This window comes from Bidens hawaiensis, unplaced genomic scaffold (genome assembly GCF_021521415.1).
Source record: "Bidens hawaiensis isolate Kalapana, Puna unplaced genomic scaffold, B.hawaiensis_p1.1 tig00075576_1, whole genome shotgun sequence".
NCBI lineage: Eukaryota > Viridiplantae > Streptophyta > Magnoliopsida > Asterales > Asteraceae > Bidens > Bidens hawaiensis.
Window position 1 is genome coordinate 1 of NW_027503091.1, and position 10,679 is coordinate 10,679.

General features: G+C 36.5%; 1 protein-coding gene across 1 annotated transcript; it reads left to right on the forward strand.

Annotated features, from left to right (window-relative positions):
- Positions 1–1,494: 1,494 nt before the first annotated feature.
- On the forward strand, positions 1,495–9,323 carry LOC143606568 (putative nucleoside diphosphate kinase 5). The gene is made up of 5 exons (XM_077082300.1): positions 1,495–1,682; positions 8,243–8,467; positions 8,681–8,788; positions 8,860–8,969; positions 9,102–9,323. Exons 1-5 carry the CDS (start codon positions 1,495–1,497, stop codon positions 9,131–9,133), a joined length of 663 nt encoding a protein of 220 aa, XP_076938415.1. The 3' UTR covers positions 9,134–9,323.
- Positions 9,324–10,679: the final 1,356 nt, after the last annotated feature.

The window sequence follows — 10,679 nt, forward strand, 5'->3', positions numbered from 1 at the left end:
GGTAACCGTTGTGTTTGTTAGGTTTTGAGGATTTGATGAGATGTAGGTTTAAAGTCACAATGAAGTCATCTCCGACAACCACCCCCACCTGCACCTGCACCACCTGCACCACCCACCTTAACACCACCACCGGTAATGTCGCCGGCCACCACCATCGCCAAACCCTAAACTGTAAACCTAGCCGCTGCATCACAACCTCCATCATTAGCCACCAACTAACACCACCAGCCTTGAATCACAACGTCAACCGTTACAACACAACCTCAGATGAACCCAACCAAAGAATCAAAACAAGGGTAAGTATTTTTTTCATCGATTTCCGCCACCAAGTCTTTATTTCTACCGTTTAATTGATTAGAACAAAACCCCATCACTTGAATCCGAGATTGAAGGTTTTAATATGTGTTAACCCTAATTTTGAATTGAAACCCTAGGTGGATTCTACTTGCTACAACTTGTAGCCGGCATTGCAGTGGTGGTGGCGTGGTCAGTCAACGGTGATGGCGGGTGGTCAGGGTGGCCAGATTTTTGGGGTACAGATTTGATGGTGATGAGGATGAAGTTGATGGGTTGAAGAAGAAGAAGAATGAGAGAGAGTTTTTATTTTAAATATCTTTATGTTTTTATTTTATTACTAAATAAATAAATGTATAAATTTACGAAACTACCCTCATGTGCAAGGCACATGACCAGATTTAACAAGAAAATTTAACTGGGTTAGCATTAAAGGACAAAACGTGATAGAATTTTTAAATATAAAGGATGTTTTCTGTTATTAAGTTTGCTAAAGGACGTCAATTGAAAAAATGTGCAAACATAAAGGACGTGTTTTGCCATTTTGTCTTATGATTATTTGGGGAAGAAAATGGGTTAAAAAGAAAAAAAACTTTTATTTATTTAAAGCCCAAAATTTTATGTCAATTACACGAATAACCCTTGAGGGGTAAAAAGACTAAATTGCTCTCACATGAGGTGCATATGACTGGATTTAACGAGAAAAACTAACTTTTGTTAGTGAAAAGGACGAACCGTGCAACGTTTTTTGAACATAAAGGATGTTTCTTGTAATTAAGTTTGCCAAAGGACGTCCATTGAAAAACTGTACAAACATAAAGGACATCTTTTGCCATTTTTTCTAAAATTAACAACCTTTATAAATTAATTAATAAACAAGCTAAACCCAAATTTAAAAATACAACTCTCAAGTCAAATTCAAGCTTTAGAAAAAAAAGCTTGAGCTCATCATACAAGTCAAAACGAGCCAAGCTCAAGCTTCAATATCTTATTATGCAATCCCTTAAAAACTTAAAACCGTCTCTTTCTGCTCCTTAACTACGCATTCCCGCCTCTTGTTTCCCCAAACCTCAGTTCTCTGACGGTGACCGGCGGCGACCAACCGAACGACGATACAGAGGTTCCATTTAATATAATACTATAATAATTCTTAACTTCTTCCTTGTACTTTTGTATTTCGAATTCACAGCTATCAAATTCATGAATCTGATAACTGATTCTACTTACTTACTTGTTGTTTGGATGCTTAATAATAATAATAATAATAATAATAATAATAATAATAATAATAATAATAATAATAATAATAATCTCCTTTTTGGCTTCTGCTGCTTTGGGAACTTGGTGGTAATCATCCTTCTAGCCTCTGTTGCTTCGCTATCTCTCAGGTGCTTAATGCTAGGGTTTTATAATTATGAAATTGCAACCAGTAGATGCAACTAAACTTTTATTTTAAACCGAATCATAAACTGTCCAGCCATGATGTGATGTGATGTCAGATTGGCTAGTTTAAACATAATAATATAAGTGGAGCTTGATCATATACTTGTATTTAGCCTGTAATCAAACTGAACCAAACATAAGGTCGTGTTTATAAAAGATCAGAGATGGTAAAAATTGATATTTCATTCCTTTGATAAGTAACATATAAACACACAATTACAAAGAGTAATTACAGGAGAAAAATATGCTAAACATTAACTATCAATATTGACCAAGATATGTAAATAAACTTTACATATTTGAATTGAATCATATTAGGAAATAGCATATAATTTGCCGAGATATATGTCATTCCTTAACATTCCCCCGCAAGATGGACGAACCGGGAGTGAGACCAATCTTGGAGATAAGTAGATGAAACCGGGGGTCGTAATAAGGGCTTCGTGAGAACGTCAGCCAATTGATCATCTCCGGAAATATGTGTAACTCGCAAAGAACCAGTTTGAACTTTTTCACGCACAAAGTGAAAGTCCAATGCTAAGTGTTTCATTCGAGAATGAAAAACCGGGTTTGCCGAGTAGGTGGTTGCACTTAAATTGTCACAGAAGATGGTAGGAATGGTTGTTGAGTGGAAACCAAGTTCAGTTAAAAGTGAAAATAGCCATTGTACCTCGTTGGTTGTAGATGCAACCGCCCTAAATTCTGCTTCGGTGGAGCTACGTGCCAAGGTGCTTTGGCGTTTTGAACTCCACAAGATGGGGTTAGCTCCAAGATACACAACATAGCCGGTGGTGCTTCGATAGTTTTCTTTGTCGCCGGACCAGTCCGCATCTGTAAAAGCATGCAAATGTAGAGGGGACTGCCGACGAAGTAAAATGCCATGTTTTAAAGTACCTTGCAAGTAACGTAAGAGTCTCTTTAAGGCTGCCCAATGTTGTGATGTTGGAGCATGCATAAATTGAGATAACCTGTTAACTGTATAAGCCACATCCGGTCTAGTAAGAGATACATATTGTAAAGCGCCTACGATGGTTCGATACTCGGTTGGGTTCCGGTATGGAGTACCACCATATAATGTAAGCGGTTCAGAATATGTGATCGGTGTGGAAATGGTCTTGCAATCACTCATATTTGCTTTGTGAAGAATGTCGTTAATATATTTCTTTTGAGAGAGAAGAATACCGTGTGAATGAGGTAAGACCTCAACACCAAGAAAGTAAGATAATGGGCCAAGATCTTTTAAGGGAGAATCTGGCAGATAAGAGACTAATAAAGCGAGATATAAGAATGGTAGAGGGACCTGTAATAATTATGTCATCGACATAAACAAGAATGAAAATGGGTGAAGAGCTAATGCTAAGGGTAAAAGAGAAGAGTCAGACACAGTGGATTTGAATCCATGTGAAATGAGAAAAGATTTTAGTTCATCATACCAAGCACGAGAAGCTTGGCGTAGACCATAAAGAGCTTTGTTTAATTTGCAAACATGTGTGGGAAATGACGGATTAATAAACCCGGCGGTTGGGCCATAAACACTTCCTCATTTAATGTACCTTGAAGAAAGGCATTATTTATGTCGAGTTGGCGTAGAATCCAACCTTGAGAAACAGCCAAGGATAGTACAAAGGCGTAGTGTGGCAGGTTTAAGAACATGGCTGAAAGTTTCAACGTAGTCGATGCCCGGTCTTTGGGTAAACCCCTTGGCGACTAAACGAGCTTTTAGTCGATCAACGGAGCCGTCCGGTTTGTACTTGGTGTGATATACCCATTTGCAACCAACTAGATTAGGAGCAAGAGTAGGCGGAACAAGAGTCCAAGTGTTGTTACGTTCCAGAGCATCAAATTCTTCTTGCATGGCTCGACGCCAAGATGGATGTTTTAAGGCATGGGTGATAGTTGGAGGTTCGATAGGAACAACGGTGGTATTAGTGTAAAGGAGAAAATCCGAGTTGTGATATCTAGAGTTGGGTTTAGGTTTAGAACGAGTGTTTGGTTTGGGAAGGGATGTGTCAACAGTTTGAGATGATGAAGACTGTGGAAGCTCATTTGTGGTTGATGTGGGAGCTATGGGCGGAGGTGATGGGGATGATGAGGAGAGTTCTGTGGGCATGGGAGTATTAGTGGTTGGATTAGAACTAGGTTGTATGGGAGAAACATTTGTGGTGGGAGAGATATTTGAAGTGGCAGTGTTGGTTGGCATAGGTGTATGTGCGGAAGGTGGTGAATTGGTTGAAGAGTTGGGAAGTGAAATGGGTATGGATATTGGTACCCAATCAGTGAGATTTGGATGGTTTGTATGTTGAGAGTTTGTGAGCTGTTCAAATGGAAAGTCATTTTCTACAAAATGACATGTCTTGATGTATATATTTTATGAGTTAGTGGATTAAGGGAATAATAAGCACTTTGAATTGGAGAGTAGCCAACAAAAATGCATGGAATGGATCGATGATGTAATTTGTGAGGAGAGTATGGTCGGAGCCATGGATACGATAAACAACCAAAGCTTCGAAGTTTGGTGTAATTAGGTTGTTTATGAAATAACTTAAAGAATGGAGATGAGTTATTTAGTGTGGGTGTAGGAAGCCTATTTATTAGATACGCGGCTGTTGTAAAAGCAAAGGGCCAAAATGTGACTGGGATTTTGGCATGAGATAGTAAGGTAAGGCCGGTCTCGACAATATGCCGATGGTGGCGTTCTGCGTAACCGTTATGCTCCGGTGTGTGAGGTGGTGATGTGAGGTGAGAGATGCCACAAGAGATTAGATGAGGTTGAAGTTTTAAATATTCCCCACCATTGTCAGAAAAGAATTGTTTTATTTTCCGATTGAAATAATTTTCAACGAGTTGTTGAAATCTTATAAATGTAGAAAGAGAATCAGATTTGCGTTTCAAAGGATAAAGCCATAAGTATTTTGTAAAGTGGTCAACAAATATAATATAATATTTGTAGTTATCAAATGAGGTGACCGGAGAACACCATACGTCAGAAAAAATTAAATCTAGTGGTGCATTAGATGAAAGAGTCGAATCTGAAAATGGCAAACGATGACTTTTATTAATATGACAAGAATTACATTTGTCATTTAAACTAGAAGTAAAAGAAACAAAAGATGACAAAAGTTTTAGAACTTTATTATGCGGGTGCCTAAAACGATGATGCCAAATGATAGAGTCGGTTCTTTGCATGGTGAAGACCGATGGTGGAGATAAGGAGGTGGAGCGAAGCTCATACATCCCTTTAGTTGCTGTTCCCTGGAGGACTTTGATTTTGGATGCCCGGTCCTTAATAACAAAAACAGAGGAGTAAAATTTCATGGAAAGATTATTATCAAACATAAACGGGAAATAGATATGATGTTTTTAGATATTGAAGGAACACATAGCACATGTTTTAAGAATAAGAGGTGTAGTGGAAGTTCTAATAATGAGTGAACCAATATGAGTGATTTTGAGACAAACCATCACCGATGACGAGTTCCTCCGTTCCATCATATGGGGCATGAAGAGCAAGGTTGTTCAGATCATTTGTGACATGATGAGAGGCACCGCTATCGAACAGATAGTTGGCGGAAGTTCCGTCTCTAGTGTACATCATGTTGACCTGTGCATTTTTAGCCTGCGAGCCACGGTTAAAGTTTGGAACAACAATCATTGGATGTACCTTTTTGAAGTGAGGGCAGTTTGTAAGCGAGTGGCCCTTTTTCGTGACACCATTGGCATTTGCCAAGATAGGGTCGTTGCCCGGTAGTCTGGGATGGTGTAGGGAGTAATCCAGGGGCTGGATGGTTTTGCTTGTGTTGAAAAGAAGATTGCATCCCTTGTTTGTTAGTCCATGACCTGCCCATATTTTTGTTTTGGGCGTAGAGCACAGTAGCCGGTTGATGCATACCATTGTTTGTTGTTTGCTGTAATAGAGACAACTCATGATTTATCAGTTTTTCATGCAACTCATTAAAAGGGATAGTGGAGTCTCTGCCATGTATAGCATCTAGAATAGGCTTGTAGCTAGTTTGGTCAAGACCATTTAAAATGGCATCATTCACATCTTCATCATCCATCTTTTTACCTAGTATAGCCAATTCATCGACCATGGTTTTGATGTCTTGCATATACACGGTAATTGATTGAGTAGGAGTTTTAGAGAGTTGCTTGAGACGGTATTTTAACTGCTTAATATGACCCCGGGTTAGAGACGCATAGGTCTTAGCTAATATTTGCCATGCTTCATGGGACGAGGAAGCTCCCGTGATAAGTGGGACAATTTGTTGCGACAAACTGCCAACGAGTGCTCCAAAAAGCAACTTGTCTTGACGGAACCATTGAGAGTAATTTTTGTGAGGAATTTCGGTTCCGTCTTGAGCAAGAGTAGGTTTGGGTGCGCGGTGTGAACCGTCGATGAACTTAAACAAATCAAGTCCATAGAGTAGCGCTTCGATTTGTGTTTTCCAGGCAAGGTAGTTTGAGGAGGTAAGCTTGAGGGTAGCCGGTAAAGTGATGACAGTAAGGTCCTTCATCGAGGTGTTGATTTGTAGGGAATCATTTGATGCCATGGTTGAGGATGGCGTGTTTGGTCGAGAGTTATTCGGTGATGAAGAACGGGATGTGTGTGTGGAGGAGATTTCAGGCTCTGATACCATATAAAAGATCAGAGATGGTAGAAATTGATATTTCATTCCTTTGATAAGTAACATATAAATACACAATTACAAAGAGTAATTACAGGAGAAAAATATGCTAAACATTAACTATCAATATTGACCAAGATATGTAAATAAACTTTACATATTTGAATTGAATCATATTAGGAAATAGCAATATAATTTGCCGAGATATATGTCATTCCTTAACAGTGTTCATGTTCGTGAGTTAAGCTTTTATTGGGCAACTGAACGGTTCATGAACACGAACAATGTTTTATTTGATTTGGCTAACCGAGAATGGTCGGTGTCAACAGTTTGGTCCGGCTACCGAGTTTGTGGTGGTGTTTTTTTAACATTTATATGTTAGTTTTACATGTAAGTTAATCACATAAACAAACAAACATTAACGAATATAAACGGACACATTATCGGACGTTCATGAACACAATTCAACGAACATGGTCTCTGTTCGTGTCCGTTCGTTTAGTTAATTGAATAAAATTTCTTGTTCATGTCAAACGAGCGTAAACGAACTTCCCTCCGAACGTTTGATTCATTTACAACCCTATATGCTTTTATATGGAAATATATACGTAATATATATGATAGATTGATAGGCAATGTTATAGCAATAATTTGTAATTTGACTATTGGCAATACTGTCCTAAGATAGATTAGGGAATACCATGTATATATATTTGATATTGACTAGACGGGTGCCCGCGCGATGCAGCGGGATTTTGAACATGCTAATCACATACAAATATAAGTGTTTATGGTTCGGTTAAAACCTTGAAATCGTTTAAATCGGTCATTGGTTTGACTTCTTTATTCTTTTTCTTTTTTACTTTCGGTTTGTTGATCGGTTTCAAAATTTTCAAAACGTAGTGAACGGTTGGTTCGCGGTTTATATCGGCAACTGGCCATATGAAACCAGAAAAGACTGTAAATTAACCTAATTGCAATATGATTCCTTTTGTAATCTTTGTTATTATTTCACGTTCTAGATCTTCCATTAATATTTACCATTTATGTGGCTAAAATTATCATTTTTTATTCATGATCATCTCAAGTATCATATTATATTATGTTGGTTTTTAGTTGAAATTGATGGTACAGTTAAATTATTAATTATTTTAAAATAAATTTATTATTAAAGTTTAAACTGTCAAACTAAACTGGAATTAGGCCGTTAGTAGCGATTCGGTTTCAACTTTCAATGGTTGAGTTTGGTTTTGGACGACAAAAAATCAGTATTAACGGTTGGACTCACAAGTGTAACTTAAAAACCATCAAAACCGACACTGAACACCCCTACGTAACATATTAATTTATTTAAAATGAAAAAAAATTACAACAATATCATACCCAAATTAAAGAGGATAAAATGCTCGTTTTTATGGTGCAATTTGTTTATAAAAATATTAACATATGAAAAGGCTATAGTCGTTTAAATATCATGGGTGGGAAGTTAGTTTACAAGTTAAATTAAAAACATAATATGGTTAAAGAAGAAGGACCAAACTTGTAAGTTGAATGGATTGTGTTTAAAAGACATGTTTACCCTTACTAACACATGTAACTCATGCTTTAAGTGTTGTAAATTACTTAAAAATGGGTGTCTTAATTTGCCCTTATTTGGTGTATTATATATAGTATAGATAATGCGAGCATCAAGGATTCTATACCAGTTAACAGCTTGCAAGTATTTGAAACACACATGAAAGATTAGTTGTATGTTAAGTGTGAATATTTGTATGTCAAAAGCAGCATCTCTTCCAATTCCATTATATGTTTTTTTTTCCGTTTTGTTTTTCTCTTTTACTGTACGTTTGATGATTTACAGACCTACACGGTTTATATAGATCATTGGCAACTGCGGATTTGGAAAATGAGCGGACACTAGCTATAGTGAAATCAGATGGGGTTTCTGGTAAGCATAGCAGCTCGATAAGGAAGATTATTCTTGAATCTGGCTTCATCATCCAAAGCGAGGTTACACTTCACCTTGATGAAGATAGTGTGAGGAGATTTTATGCTGAGCACTCAACAAAGAGTTTCTTTTCAAACCTTGTTAAATACATGACAAGGTAGTTTTTTCTTTTAATATCATCACATTTCTGTTTTTGAGAAAGTAGCTATAATCTAAACAAACTGTGTCTTAATCTTTGAAACAAAAGACTTTTGTTTCTTGGCAATATCTTTTTAGTTGGTACTAATAAAATTGATAGATAATGTCTATGTAGCACGTGTGTGTCCTAATAGCACAAGGAAATTAATACACCATATCTTTATGTTGTTAGCGGGCCAGTCTTGATAATGACTCTGGAAAAAGTTAATGCTATAGCTGATTGGCGTACTCTTATTGGGCCGACTGATGCTCGCAAAGCTAAAATTACTCATCCGGACAGGTTTCTTGTTCTTTTCTTATGATGTTGCATTCAAGCCCATTATCATTTTCTAGAATTGTAATGTTGTGTAGCATAAGAGCCATGTGTGGGGTGGATTTAGAGAGAAACTGTGTTCATGGTTCGGATTCACATGAGTCAGCAGCAAGGGAAATTTCATTTTTCTTCCCTGATTCAATTCCAGGTGAAATTTCTTACCAAAGTCTTGATTACATTTTTATTTTTCTTATTAGTTAAACATAATAATCATTGTGAATTTAACAAAAGTTTATTTTTACTGTATATGGTGCTAAATGCTAATTGTATCACACAACAGAAGGAACTAGTCTGAAGCATGATGAACTCTGAACCGTAAGCATTCATTGATGCTGTGAAGAGCCCGCCCTGTATCCTTGGACCGTCATCAATGCTATTTGGAACCACTGGCCGATGACGTGCTTCAGTGTCACCATTTAGTTCCAAGTTTTTAATATTCTTAAAAGAGAAGTTGGTTTAATATTATTACTTTGGTGTTTGGTCTGTTAGAAGACTTGTAATCACATCCTTGTACGTACAAATGCTGATTTAAGACATTTATATATTTATGAACTGAAGGCCTGGTGGTTTTTGGTTTGGTAACTTGTCATTACTGTGACTTATGGTCGTTACTCGTTACTAATAAAGTTGTAACATATTCTTATCCGACTATTTAGGTTCACAGCAAATAAATAGAATTGTACTTGTAATAGAAATGATTGGGGGTGACAATCTTGACCCAAACCATTTCAAATGGGTCAATTTGGGTTGTTTTAAAAATTTAATGGGTTGATTTGGGTTAAAGATTTTAACTAAATGGGTCACTTGAAATTCCATCTTGTTATTTTCGGGTCCAAGGGTCGAAAAATTCAAATAAACGGGTCGATGTGAGTTAGTGTCCTAAAGAATTGTGGCAGGTTTCAGATTGGAAAGTGTTTCCGCACGAGACGGGTTTCGGCATGAAACGGGTTCAGATTTGAACGGGTTCGGTTTAGGTTTCAAGCCAACACGAGTTTTCACACGGGACGAATTGACTTTTGGTTTCTTTTGGTTCTTTTTGATGGATTCCGGACTCGTTTTGAATATTTGTTTCGTTTTTGTCCGTTTTTTCAGTTTCGTTATCGTTCAGTTTCAATTTTTTAGTCTCCTTTTGATCGTTTTTTGATTTCGATTGATTTGGTTTGGTTTTCGCTTTTTATTTCATTTTCGTTGATTTTTCCGTTTTCGGTTCAATTTCTCGGTGGATTTTTTTAATGGGACGAGGACAACAAAGGAAACATTTTAGATTTTTTTTTTGTTTTATTTATATTTTGAGTTATAATTTTTTTATTAATTTTTTGTATATTTTTTGAGGTTTTTTTTTATCTTAATAGAAAACCCTTCAGAAAAAAATTCAAAAAAATAATAAAAAAATCATAACTCAAAATATAAATAAAAAACAAAAAATTGAAAAAAACTAAAATGTTTACGCCGTTATCCTTATTCAAAAAAAAAACAAAAAAAAAAAAACGAAACCTGTTCCGACCCTAACATGTTTCTACCTAAACCAAAACAACCATTTTTTTAATTGACCCGTTTTGGGCCCTAACTCATTCTAACTCAAACCCATTTCGATCCAACCCAACCCATTTGCCACCTCTAGAAATGATTTTTACATTACCAGATGGTTCAGAGATGCATGAACTGATGTTAAACACATTAATCTACTCAAATCATTAACTGGTTAAACTTCAAACAACAAAAACATATAGATGTGTAAGTTTAAAGTAATATTGCATGAATGTGCACCGTGCAGCAGAACAATCAATCAAAATAATAAACAAATAAACAAACTAGGGATAGAGATTTTTTTTTCTAAAATACCTATACCCGCATATTC